Raw genomic sequence first — 12782 nt, forward strand, 5'->3', positions numbered from 1 at the left:
ATCTGTGGTTGGAACGGAATGGAATAATCTTTTGCGCATCCTGGTCACAGCATGGTGACAGCGACTTCTAGTTCTTTGTCTACTAAACTTGGAATAACAAGTTTTACGTAAAGTTTTTTAGAGGAGTTTTCTAAATCAATAAGTATAATATTTGGTGTCAATATGTCGTATAAAATATATTCTAAAACTAATCGTTACGTCCTGGGCAAAAGTTACCTAGGCAATACTTTCTTTGGTAAGAAATAAGCAGTAATATGAATGAACGTTCCGGTACATGTATGATGACCTAAATCAATTATTTACCATTGGCGTTTCTTAACAGGTGGCACTAATCAAGTGGGCAAGGCCATACATATATCGACAAATTTGCGATTCCCGTTAGCAGCTGCTCTAAAGCTGCCGACTAATGTGGTCGACATCAATGCGGCCGAAATGGGCCGCTTTTCTCCACTGAGGGAACGAGACCTATCCGGCCCTGTCATTAATGCATATGACAAGAAACAGGATTTCTCTCAAATTGATATAACAAGCCAACCCGACCCTCACATGAACAAGTATGATTGTCGTGGAGCTGTAAATCTTTGCTCTTCAATGCAGAGCAATGTGCCGAGCCCTTTCAGTGGGAACCACACGCACTTAAATATGCCGGGTTCTCAGTGGGGACAGGGCTACAAATACTTATCAGATCATCTCCATAGTGCCCATTATCTCACATTAAGGAATGAGTACAGGGACAAAGCCTTGAACTCAGGTATGGATCATGAGATTACTTACTATTCTTACTAATGCTTCATACTAACATCATCATGCTCTAAATTACTTGATATAGTAAAAAAAAAACATGACTTTCTTACTACCATAATCTTGTTACTATCTATAACAAATGATTGTGGGGCATTGTGTATACTAACATATTTCGAAACAGATTATTGATGGAAAATAAGTTGTTTTAACACTGTTTTAACTTTTTCAAAGCATAGCTGTAGTACTGGGAAGAAGAAACATGAGTACTGTTCCAAATCCCCCAATAAGTGCCAAAGAAAAGTTGAAAAAAGCTGTCAAAGAATATGGTTCCACTGTGATAGTATTTCATGTCACAATCTCACTGATGTCATTGGGGGGATGTTATCTTCTAGTATCTAGGTATGGTACCCTGTGCTATGTTTTGTCTTCATTTTAACAACATTTTTGTTCTGTGTTGATAGTAAATTAATTTTATTTTAGAAGTCTTGTCACTATCATAAATAAGTCCTCTTACAGTTTACACCATCACATTAATATGCTGAAATGGTGAGAGTTAAATGGCCTAAATAAAAATAAAAAGCTTACCATATTTTTGAACACCAATATGCCAACATAGTACCAACAATCAATGAAAAACTAACATTTCAGTACATGGTTTTTCTTTGAAGATATTCTTTGACATGGCGCATGGCCCTTTTTAAGACATCCTTTTTTGAGTTATTTGAACTAATCAGATGAAACGTGAAAAGTACTAATTTCTGGCATAATAAAAATAATTGTACCATTTCTTCTAAAAAATGAAATTGATAGGGTGAAAAATTATAGCACCTGCAAAAGTGTAATATCAAGCAAAATGTAAAATTAGTAAAACTTGGAAACCACAAATAAATTGGCTCATATTATAATTGAATATGAAGGTACAAAAATTTGGTTCTTATAGAATTTATTTTCGATACTCTTTATGGACTTTATGGTATGGTAAACCTTTTCTTGGTCTAACTTGACGATTCTTCATATACTAATGCATGTATCTCATCCTTTAGAGAATAATATGTAGGATATTCATATACAGTTAGTTAATTACAGAGCTTGAAGTACTTAACATTTGATATCAAGGTTTTTTATTTTTACAGCGGAGTGGATCTAGTTGCAGTCCTGCAGAAGCTGAATATTGGAGAGGGAACTGTTTCAAAATTGGCATCATCAAATGCTGGAACTTTCGTAATAGCCTATGCTGTTCACAAAGTTTTTGCTCCAGTAAGGATGGCAATCACATTAACAGCCACACCATTTATTGTGAAATATTTAAGGAATATAGGGATAATAAAAAGACAACTGAATACTGGTGGTGGGAAGTAATAAGGTATCTAGTATTAGAAAATGTATTGTAGCATTTTAATGGTGGTATTAACCCTAGTGTGCTCGCGCTATGAGAATTTTGCCACACATCATGAAAAAACTGTGATTACTTGAACATGGTACAAGTACATTTGTAAACATGTTTATTTTTGTATTATGTACTAAGTGTAAGTAAAACTATAATAAATGTTATTTTTTCTAACGGTTTTTTTCATAATTACAAACTAAATTATCCATTATTTTAAACATAAAATCGTGTTAAGTATGGTATGGGCGGCTAAATGCCCCCCACGCGAAAAGACGCGACTACTCTAGGGTTAAATGGTATTATTTAATAAGACACTGTTAAAATTAAGATAATTCTAGAATATGGCTCAGAATCAACATGTTAGTGTGATTAACACATTTTGAATGTCATGGCGTATAGCGTCGATCAATATGTAAATGAATTCAAATAACTTGTGGCATTGCAACTAAGTAGGTCGAAAAAATTCTACAATTTATATTTTTAACGTCTAGAAAAATATATACTTAACAAAGTAAATAAATAGATACCTATCTTAAATAGCTAGTGTTATTTGGGTTATCCCACTGACTAACTATTTTAAGCTATCACCAAATTTATTTTGTCATATTTTCAGCCTGATGATTAACTAGGAACACCTCTAGAACACCTTTTTTGGACCTATGGTTAAAAAGTTAGAGGGGGGGGACACATTTTTTTTTCTTTCGGAGCAATTATCTCCGAATATATTCACTTTATCAAGAAATGTTAGTTTTGATAGACCTTTCCAACGATATCCCACACTGGAGGGTTAAAGCAAAAAAAAAAAATCACCCCCACTTTAGGTGTAGGGGAGGTACCCTAAAAAAAAATTAAATTTTTAGTTTTTATTGTACGATACTTTATTGATTTATATATCCATGCCAAATTTCAGCTTTCTAGCACTATCGACCACGGAGCAAAGCCTCGGACAGACAGACAGACAGACGGACGTGGCGAAACTATAAGGGTTCCTACTTGACTACGGAACCCTAAAAATGTTCGTGTCGTTCAGTTTTAGAGTAGTTACGAAATCGGCTGTCGCTGGAAAAATATATTTATTTTGATATTTTGTCAGTATTGCCATTAAAATAATGATTTTAGTGGTAACAACTGAGAATAAAAATCCCACTAGTTACCAAAGAGCATATAATCACTACGTTTTACTAGTTACTGCCGGTTGGTGAGATACCTGTCAATAATATGTATTGTTTGTTATTTTATTGTACCTACCCGCCCAATATATGACGCCAAGGCATGCGCATTGGAATAGCCATTCTATATCAGCTATCAATAGCAACATTGTGTGCATATATTTAAAATTTTAAGTGTGGTTTCTGTCATCCGCCCAGGGTACTACGATCTTTTGACGTCAATAACCCAATTAAGATAATAAGAGTCAAACGTACCTATATTCTTGTTTACAAAGATATGTCTAAGTTAGATAATACACTTACACATAGGTATGTACCGCAGTTATTGGCTTGTATTTGTTATATTGAGTGAACGCGTTAAGTTAAATTGAATTTATAGAAATCATAAACGCTATTGCGAAAATGTTATTTACGGTATTCTTGTTTTTGTTAATATCTGCGAGCGTTCTTAGTAGTAACAGGTATGTATGTGTATTAATCGTATTAGCTACGCATTCTTACTGTACTTTTGTTGTTGTATGCCATACATTAGTAGGTTGTATAAATTCCAAAATTAATTTAGATAATTTTCTTGCTTAACCAAATTCCCTAATGGAGCCACGACATATATTACCGATGCCTGTACCTTAGAACTTTGTAGAACCTGGTCACTTTTCAAATATAAACGCTCAGAGCCACGCTTTCTAAAAAGAATAAAATCAAAACTCTTATTCTCTTTATCAAAGAAAGAAGGTTATGTAGGTACATAATATTCAACTTTATCTTCGCAGCTGTGCCTGGACATTTGCTTTTTTGTTGATCAATCACAAGTGCATATAGTCCGTTTTTTAAGGGGAAAAAGTACGCCAATTTTCTGTACAGCAATACCACTTAGTACGAATGTTATACACGTCCACCGAAGCCCAAAGCGACCGGGAGCCAGACTGAACTCCGCGACATGTGGGGGGGAGGGGGGGTCAAAGTATAGAGTTCCCGGCGCTCAGAAAAAAAATTCTGGTGGATTCGTTTGGACCTTTAAGTCAAGTTTGGTGTCGTTTTCAGATAACAAGATGATGCCCAGTTCATTCCCCATACCAGTTCTTTTAGGGTTCCATAGCAAAATATGACGCAATACTTAAAATAATAAACTTTTAGTAGTAACACAATGTAAACAAACCCTTATATTTTCATATTTTTGTATGAAACTTGGTTTGTAAAAAATACTATCCGAAAGCCCATCTAATGCAAATTATAAAAAAATTAACAATAAATAAACATTTAACTTTTTTCAGTGTAAAATAAAATAATTATTGTACATACCCTCTATAGCCGCATAGAACGATTTATCTTCGAACTACTGGAACTTTTCATTTGTGCTTTTTAGCTATCACAACTGGTATCGTTGGATTTCTAGTAACGCCCAAAATACGAAACTATCGGTCGTAGAGTGTTAAAGTAGTGGAGGGGGGAAAGGAAGGCAATCAAAGATGGCGGAAGAGCAGTTTGGTTTTCACGCCATAAATTGATAAGTACTCCACCGATTTACAGAATTTAAATGTTTTCTTAAAGTTAATAATATGCTCCACGTTTCGTCCATATACATATTAGATGTATTTATTACAGTTGATGAGTAATGTAAAATGAAATATTAAAGTTTACAGACATTTATTTACAATTTCCTCCACAATTACATAGTTCTGTGCATTTGAGCTGGCGTTTGGAGCAATTACATTTGTTTCTGCAAGATTTCAAGCACCTACATCTAATCAAATCCAGGCATGCTTGAGCAGCCATAGGACTTTGGGTCCACAGTGGCACCCAAACTTCTCCTTCTTTCTGCCAACTCCATTCAGATGGGCAAGGAATATTCTGGTTTTTTATTAGGCACTGCCCCCAAACATAAACAGCCTGTAAAACTGCCCTTAAGGTATGTTGTTTGAGAGCAGCTTCAGTAGGAGGCAAATTATCGATTTGCCTGTCTTTTTTTGTAAATAAATTCTTGCGACACTCATTTACTGTCTCAGAGGGGCATGATCTGAAAAACAAATACTCTTAGATAAAGGACAGGTCTCGCTGCACGCAAGTTCTGGATAAAAGTATATTTTAAATAAAATCGTTTTCTTACCTGTCATACATGGTAATAACAAATTTTTGAATTTCAGGGTCCGCTCTGTCATATTCCCCCCTATACAGTGCTTCAAACCCCCGTGTGACATTCGGATATGCTTTCCAAGCTTCAAACGCGGTTTTTTTCCCTCTTCCGTTAAAGGATGAGGTTGTGTCACATCCGGTGAAAGAATGAAATAAGGGCAAAACGTGTGTTCTTTCAGGGCCTGTAACAATAAAGAAGACCATTAATTTAGTATTAAATTTGATTGATCTTGTCATAAAATTGATTAGGGTACTAATAAGTCTGTTACCTAAACATGAAGATATAGTGTGACACGCCAGGTATTGGTGATTTCGTCCTGTTCCAATGTGCACCCATAGTTCTTCTAGGCCTTCTAGCTTTGGCACACAAGATATTGCTAGTACGACGACATCTGTGTCGACTGTTCTTAACATTACCTTGGAGTGCCCTTTCAGCACAGCGTCAGCAAGATGAAGCATTATCCGTGTGTCCGCTTCTTCGTGATTGCACGGTGCCATATTCTCAGTCGGAGTGGTTTTACTAAGAGCTTCGGAGCCATCAGTTATGACGAATTCTTTACCCATTGGTAAGTCCATGTTTGAGTAACAATGTGACGACAAAAGATGGTATAGCTCTTCTTTGTTTGATCCGTCACGAAGAAAGTTAGCCCATCCTTTTGGAATTCTTGTATGTTCGCCAACTAATAAGCGTTGGCCAGAACCTCGTTTTTCTCGAGCTGTATTCTTGAGACTGTCTTTTTTATATGTATCCCAAACCACGTCCAGTCGTTCGTCATTAGATAGTTCTCTAGTCAGAAAGGATGAAAACACATTGGCAGCATATGAACTACAGCCGAACCATCTAATATCTTAGCTGTTGGACGAGTTGTTTCCTCGTCAAGACTGGTCAAACATTTAATTAAGTCTGATTTGACTCCAGATCTCAATAAACCCATGGCTGATAGAGCAGGAGGACTACTTTGATTTTCATGAGAAAAAAACGTGTCAAGGTCTCCTTCTCTATTATTATTATTATTGGGGTTTCGGGCCTTTGAGTGCCACGTCGACCAGGTAGTGATCTATTGTGACAGCCCTTTAAAGTTCATTACTGATGCCCGTTGAATCCAGGAAATTCCAGATTCTTTGGGCCGTAATGTTCTGTACCTCATAGGGTTGCAATACGTGCCGCCCTAAGTGGGTACTTCTTTTTGACATTAGTGGTCCACAGGAGCAGAGAATGTGCATTGCAGTCTCCTCTGACTCATGGCAGAACCTGCATGTCGCGTCTTGTTTCTTCCCAATTTGAAACATGTGTTTGTTCAACTTACAGTGTCCAGTCAATATTCTGGTCACCGCGCAGGTTTTATGTCTTTTGAGCTCCTTCTCTATGCTCACAGGTTGCAATATACAGTTTACTGAACAAATTGCAGTCGTTTTTCAGAGAAGAAATTTTGGACTTTAATTTGATGACAACAAACTATAGATTCCAAGCCACGTGTGGTACACTTCGAACGAAAGTTGAACGAAAACTGACTGTACAAGTATGTATGTCGGTTGAGTGAGTGAAGTCGAATGAACGCGAATGGCGAAGATCATGATCCCGCCCCGCTGAGCGTCGCCGCGTCGCCCGCGCGCGATCAGTGAGACCGCGCTGCGGCTCTATTACGTATGTGCAACAATTAATTTATTTTACAATGAAAATAGTTAAATGTATATTTATTGTTAATGTTTTTATAATCTGCATTAAATAGGCTTTCGGATAGTATTTTTTATAAACCAAGTTTCATACAAAAATATGTAAATATAAGGGTTTGTTTACATTGTGTTACTTCTAAAAGTTTATTATTTTAAGTATTTCGTCATATTTTGCTATGGCACCCTAAAAGAACTGGTATGGGGAATGAACTGGGCATCATCTAGTTATCTGAAAACGACACCAAACTTGACTTAAAGGTCCAAACGAATCCACCAGATTTTTTTTTCTGAGCGCCGGCAACTTTGTACTTTGACCCCCCCTCCCCCCCACATGTCGCGGAGTTCAGTCTGGCTCCCGGTCGCTTTGGACTTCGGTGGACGTGTATAACATTCGTACCAAGTGGCATTGCTGTACTCCGGAAAATATATCTCTCCTTATACGAATTCCTCTTAAAAAACGGACTAATACTTAAAAGTAAGATATTGAGTCAGGGGCCTATTCGACTTGTCAGAATGACATATCATGACAAGACTATCGCGTCTCTGTATTGTTTATTGAACTTTATTAGATGTACAAGTTGTGCTAAAATTACGTAAGTATACCCATGTAACTTCGGTGACAATACACAATATTTTGACACCATCAAGCTTTCTTGATGTTGGGGAGGTGGTCATTGCAACTCTATAATAAAACGATATAACCTCATATTGTTCGGGCGCCTTAATCGTTCTTTTTGACTAGTAGAGGTATTGTCGTCATCTAACTAGATGACGGCAATAAAAGCTTCTTTATATATTTTTATTTTTTTTAATAGCAATACGAACACCGTGAACGGTGAACAATATATTTTCGACTTCACTGGGCCGGACGGCGTGGAAGGATGGCAGGAACAATCGGATACCGTGCGCTCTGTGGGAATGTCCAAAGCAGTTCTAGTCATGCACCAGAACACTGAATACAAACGAGCGATATTCTTCGCCCTGCTGAATCCTCAGACAAATGGGGCTGGGTTCGCTGGAGTCAGGGCTTTAAGGAAATATGATCTGACGGGGCACACGAAGTTGCAGTTGCGGTGCCGTGCCCAGGGACAGTTCAACGGCTTCAAAGTCGTCTTACGGCATAAGGATTTAAACAACGAGCCAAATTGTTCCTTTGAACAGTATTTCCAAGTAAGTTACACGCACACCCTATAAGAGGATGGTTGTCATTTGTTTTCCATTAAACAAGTAGGTTACCGTGATACGAGAAAGATAAGCCGGTTCGACCGGTATTCAAATACAGATGCAAAATTATAACTAGTGGCTCTGTGAGCTGTAGACCTCGTGATAAGATTCTAAGATTAAAAAATGTAAAAAAAACCAACGAACTTACAACGCACTTACTCACAATGGTCTTAAGTGCTATAGACCCTAATGGCACTTAAGTCTGTTATGCCTATTTGCAAAATGATTAACATTCCTAAAAAACGAAACGACAGAAAGATTCTAACTAGGTACTGAAAATTTCACGAGAATCGGTTGAGAATTGCAACCTGTAGAGAGGAGAATATCCGAATTCCGGACAAAAGCGCTTTGCCCGAGTCATAACAGAGACCTTCGCTAACGCTTCGGTCAATAAAAATAAATAATTTACTTGTGGTATTCGGAATTACACAAAGCTAACGACAATAATTATAATCTACATGCAACCTAATTGACGCATGATATATTCAGACGAGTCTGAACGCTTTTTTAGAGTTCCGTAGTCAATTATAGGGATACGAACCCTTATAGTTTCGCCATGTCCGTCTGTCTGTTTGTCCGTCCGTGGCATTGTTCGGTGGTCGGTCATTCATGTGTCGTTAGTGCTAGAAAGCGGGGGGCCTACCGCGAAAATCGAAGTTCGTCAATTGCGGGCATTTTTCTCCGTCACTCTAATCGCGTCTTAGTGTAAGGCCTGAGTGGACGCTCGAGTCGGGCGTGCAGCGGGGCGGGGCGTGCGGCGTGCATGTTAAACAAATGAAACTCATACTGGTGTCCTGAGTCGACGCTGCTCAAAGCGAATGCCGAGCGGGCAAGTTTGCGGGCAATGCGGCGTCGAGCGGGGCGTCGCGGAGAGGTTCAAACCCGTTTGTGATTTGCAGCGGCGATAAGAGCGTGCAGTCATGTCGTGCAAACAAATAATTATTGAAATACAATATAAACCAGCATTTTGGCTATCATTACAAAAATAGACTGTTTAAATAAATGGAAGGTAAATTAAAGTATTTATTTTCACTTTTAATCCATTGCTTCTTAAGGTTTCGTATAAAGTGGGAAATTCTCCAAACCGTCTTCTTTGCTTCACTACGACACTAGGACCTTGCTTTGTAGAAAAACGACACATTTTGAGCCATGAAGTCTCTTCTAAAAAGAAATCAAGAATGTCGTCCGACGTCGATGCCATGGTGAATGCGACCGATTCACACGAGCGGTGAGCGTGCACTGAGGCCACTCGCTGGACGCTCTATCTCACGCTCGCCCGCCCCGCTGCACGCCCCGCCGAACGCTCCGCTCCGAGCGTCCACTCAGGCCTTACACTAAGTGATATTAAAAGGGAAAGATCCCCGCAATTTGCGATTTTCGGTCTTGGCGGTAGGCCCCCTGAGGCGGCGTTAGGCGTAGGCGACATGGGCCTCGCGCCTCAAATAAGTATAATATTTCGGACACAACTTTAAAATGTTCGTTATTTCTTGCGCCACCAGAGGGCCTCGTGTACCTACCTTGCGCACATAAAATTTTGGTCTTGCCCCGCCACTGCTAGAAAGCTACATTTTGGCATGGATATATGTATATAAATCGATCACGCCGACAAAGTGGTAGGATAAAAAGTATAATTTTTTTTAGAGTGCCTCCCCTACACGTAATAAAAGTGAGGATACCATTATTTTTTCGCTGCAACAACGAGATATCGTTGGATAGGTCTTTCAAAACGAATACGGGTCTTCACCAACCATTTATTCATAAATTAAATTTATTCTGAAATAATCTATTCCGACAATTCCAAGGAAAAAAATGCGTGAGTGTCGTGTAAAACTCGGTTGGAACGAAATCAGAAAAGGGTCGTGACGAAAACTCGTGATAGAATTCAAGTGTTAACGCCCAAGGTAAATAATTTTGCTACCATTTCCATTTATGGCCAAGACCCGTCGAGCGTACACAATACGCCGGGCCACCATACAAACAGTTTTTAGCTAAAACGTATGACTCAGCATCTGGGTCTCTGGCCTGGCGCGCACGGTAAATAAATCGCCGCTTATGAAGCCGGCCAGTTGAACAACATTATGCAACATTTATACTAACCACCTTTTTTCTGTCCCTATCAAAAAAAATTGCAATTTGTAGGAATTAACATTATATTTTTTACATATTTAACTTGCTGTGCTTTGTCGTTGTTTTATGGGTCAAATCTCGGAAGTTCAATTTGACCTATTTCCCTTGCCTTATCCCTCACAAAACAAAATATTTTTATAAAACTTGTAAATATTTGTCACACACTATAATCATAATACAATGTTAGTTAGTGGTGACAATTTCAACTGCCTTGTTAATATTGAAACGAAAAAAAAGTGGCTGTGATATAATCGGACAGACAGACGGACATGACGAATCTATAAGGGTTCCGTTTTTTGCCATTTGGCTACGGAACCCTAAAAATGAATATTAACATCATTGTTAGTAGATAATGGCCTAAGATACAATACAACAATCACCAAATATAACGACATAATAGTACAGTGGGAGAAAATCCTCGTTGCCTTACCCCTCACACAAAACAAAATATTATTTTATTATACTACGGTTTGGTAAAGTTGCGTGCCATCATTCAAACACTAATCGGTTGTAAAATGGTACAATATCATACAGCTTCAATATGAAATAAGCTTTAAAACCAGCCAATAAAGTTTATTTTAGCCTGCTACGGAAACATTTATAGTTTTTACAAGTAGCGCCAGGCCACGGTGACCCTGAGCCATGTCAATAACTTCTAAAATTTACATATTTTTGATATCTTTTAAATTTGAATTTATCTGTTTGCTTGCAATGCGGATGTATCTAGAATTTCAGTATATTTACTTTATTGCACTTAGTGGATACGTACTTCATAATTTATTCATGACTAATCTGTGAGTCACTGGCCCTGCGGAACTGTTAGAGCATGACCCATAAGCTGAGTCGCTGGCCCTGGGTTTGGGTTTTTAGAGTCGTTGATGCGAGTCAATCGGTCCTCGCTAGAGATACGGGCGGCTGGTTGCTCTTTGATAAAAGCTATATTTGTTGTGTTTTGTGGTGACAGCTAACGCTGTCGTCGTGCAATGGTTAGGTCAGGCAATGTTGCCGCAAATCGTGCCATGGCCATAATCAAAAGCAGCGAGTGTCCACACTTTGGACTCTGGTGATTTTGCTGCCGCTACCCGCTACCGGCATGTTGCTAGCAATAAGACGGGAGCGCGAATATTTCAATGTGTAATGTTAATATTCATTTTAAAATTAAATGTTTATCAAATTAAATAAGTTAGTTTAGTTTGTAATTTAATAGAAGTTTGACGTTTAAAAGAACACCTGCACAGTCTGTGCTATCAAAATTGCTGCCAACTTAGCTTGATCTAATTCCAGAAACTGAATTAATAACAGACTTGATTTTCCATCATATCTCAAACTTTTTGAATTAAGATTTTCTTGCTGGGTCTTCCATATATCACCGTGGTAACATCTACGAAAATTTTTTTATTCATTGACAGATAATTTTACATACCCAAAAGAGTAAAGTATATTACATAGGGACCGTGCGCGTTGGAGGGTCTGCCATCTTGTGGCCTGAATCGGAACCATAAACATGCACATGTACACGTCACGTTTTTTCTTGTGCATAGTAGGTTCTGCCATCTTGTGGGCTACATCGGAACAAAAAACATCACATTTACGCCTCGCGCCAAAAATCTGACGGCTCCTGTGCTGCCTCCTACAGTTCATGCACGCTCCCTATACCCAATGTAAAATGCAATATAAAGAGGTTTGATGGGACACGCCTAAAAGTAAAAGTGGGATAAGTAGGATTTTTTTACAAGCTTTTCTTTAGTTACACGTTTTTGTATTGTAGCTGTGATGTTTTTTTACAGGGTCCAAGGAATGAATTTGCTGTCCGTGATCTGCCCTTTTCGGAATTCAAAGCATATTATCGTGGCAAACGAGTCAGTAACGAGACCCTTGATATCTCCCAAATAACTAGTATTGGTATCCAAATGTACGGAGGAGTGTACCAGCCTGTTAAACAGAAAGGTCCTGCAACTTTAGAGATAGATTGGATAAAGGCAGTATAGCACCTGTGATCTAAGAGTAAAAATGATGAGCGATTGTTATGTAAATACATATTTTTAATATGAAAGTACGACTTAGTTCTTTCCCACAAAACTTCCCATTATAACCCAGAAAGTAAATTAATGGTTCGATTGCTCAATCTATCTGGTTTTGTATCTACTCAAACCTAGATTGGCCAATCAAATTGCAATCATAGCTTTTTTTCGGAGAGCCAGTAAAAAGGCCAGCAGGATGTTAAAATGTCACCAAACAATGTCCAGCCTCTTGCATATGTTTAACAAGAACGCTCGGCTGGTCTCCTCCGCTCGAGCGTCCACTCGTTGGCACCCTAAAATTCATAG

The 12782-nt window shown here is 38.4% G+C and overlaps 3 protein-coding genes across 6 annotated transcripts; 2 read left to right on the plus strand and 1 right to left on the minus strand.

Moving 5' to 3' along the window:
- Window positions 1-4: 4 nt before the first annotated feature.
- Window positions 5-2305, plus strand: LOC133518288 (uncharacterized protein C18orf19 homolog A-like). Of its 2 annotated transcripts, XM_061851958.1 has the most exons (5): window positions 5-38; window positions 73-235; window positions 323-751; window positions 981-1143; window positions 1878-2305. In XM_061851958.1, the coding sequence occupies exons 2-5, from the start codon at window positions 163-165 to the stop codon at window positions 2101-2103; spliced, it is 891 nt and encodes a 296-aa protein (XP_061707942.1). In that variant the 5' UTR covers window positions 5-38; window positions 73-162; the 3' UTR covers window positions 2104-2305. The 2 variants fall into 2 exon arrangements, with proteins under 2 accessions (XP_061707942.1, XP_061707943.1); XM_061851959.1 differs by lacking the exon at window positions 981-1143 and having other exon boundaries at window positions 13-38; window positions 1878-2053.
- Window positions 2306-2450: 145 nt separating this feature from the next.
- Window positions 2451-12508, plus strand: LOC133518297 (uncharacterized). Of its 3 annotated transcripts, none has more exons than XM_061851969.1 (3): window positions 2451-3761; window positions 7920-8274; window positions 12243-12508. In XM_061851969.1, exons 1-3 carry the CDS (start codon window positions 3703-3705, stop codon window positions 12441-12443), a joined length of 615 nt encoding a protein of 204 aa, XP_061707953.1. In that variant the 5' UTR covers window positions 2451-3702; the 3' UTR covers window positions 12444-12508. The 3 variants fall into 3 exon arrangements, with proteins under 3 accessions (XP_061707953.1, XP_061707954.1, XP_061707952.1); XM_061851970.1 differs by having other exon boundaries at window positions 2451-3609; XM_061851968.1 differs by lacking the exon at window positions 2451-3761 and adding an exon at window positions 7576-7697.
- LOC133518291 (uncharacterized) lies at window positions 4928-5865 on the minus strand. The gene is made up of 3 exons (XM_061851962.1): window positions 5700-5865; window positions 5405-5612; window positions 4928-5314 (listed from the first exon to the last, which is right to left on the minus strand). Exons 1-3 carry the CDS (start codon window positions 5842-5844, stop codon window positions 4945-4947), a joined length of 723 nt encoding a protein of 240 aa, XP_061707946.1. The 5' UTR covers window positions 5845-5865; the 3' UTR covers window positions 4928-4944.
- Window positions 12509-12782: the final 274 nt, after the last annotated feature.

This window comes from Cydia pomonella, chromosome 5 (genome assembly GCF_033807575.1).
Source record: "Cydia pomonella isolate Wapato2018A chromosome 5, ilCydPomo1, whole genome shotgun sequence".
Lineage (NCBI taxonomy): Eukaryota > Metazoa > Arthropoda > Insecta > Lepidoptera > Tortricidae > Cydia > Cydia pomonella.

What these genes read in the sequence shown, in the direction of transcription:
- LOC133518291 (XM_061851962.1), bottom strand. Translation starts at nt 5,844, where the DNA reads ATGTTAAGAACAGTCGACACAGATGTCGTCGTACTAGCAATATCTTGT. An exon ending in CACTATATCTTCATGTTTAG is followed by an intron (nt 5,613 to 5,699) that starts GTAACAGACTTA and finishes TTATTGTTACAG; the next exon opens with GCCCTGAAAGAACACACGTT. An exon ending in GTTATTACCATGTATGACAG is followed by an intron (nt 5,315 to 5,404) that starts GTAAGAAAACGA and finishes TTTGTTTTTCAG; the next exon opens with ATCATGCCCCTCTGAGACAG.
- LOC133518288 (XM_061851958.1), top strand. Translation starts at nt 163, where the DNA reads ATGTCGTATAAAATATATTCTAAAACTAATCGTTACGTCCTGGGCAAA. An exon ending in CCTAGGCAATACTTTCTTTG is followed by an intron (nt 236 to 322) that starts GTAAGAAATAAG and finishes GTTTCTTAACAG; the next exon opens with GTGGCACTAATCAAGTGGGC. An exon ending in TGTTATCTTCTAGTATCTAG is followed by an intron (nt 1,144 to 1,877) that starts GTATGGTACCCT and finishes TTATTTTTACAG; the next exon opens with CGGAGTGGATCTAGTTGCAG.
- LOC133518297 (XM_061851968.1), top strand. Translation starts at nt 7,618, where the DNA reads ATGACATATCATGACAAGACTATCGCGTCTCTGTATTGTTTATTGAAC. An exon ending in ACAAGTTGTGCTAAAATTAC is followed by an intron (nt 7,698 to 7,919) that starts GTAAGTATACCC and finishes TTTTTTTAATAG; the next exon opens with CAATACGAACACCGTGAACG. An exon ending in CCTTTGAACAGTATTTCCAA is followed by an intron (nt 8,275 to 12,242) that starts GTAAGTTACACG and finishes GTTTTTTTACAG; the next exon opens with GGTCCAAGGAATGAATTTGC.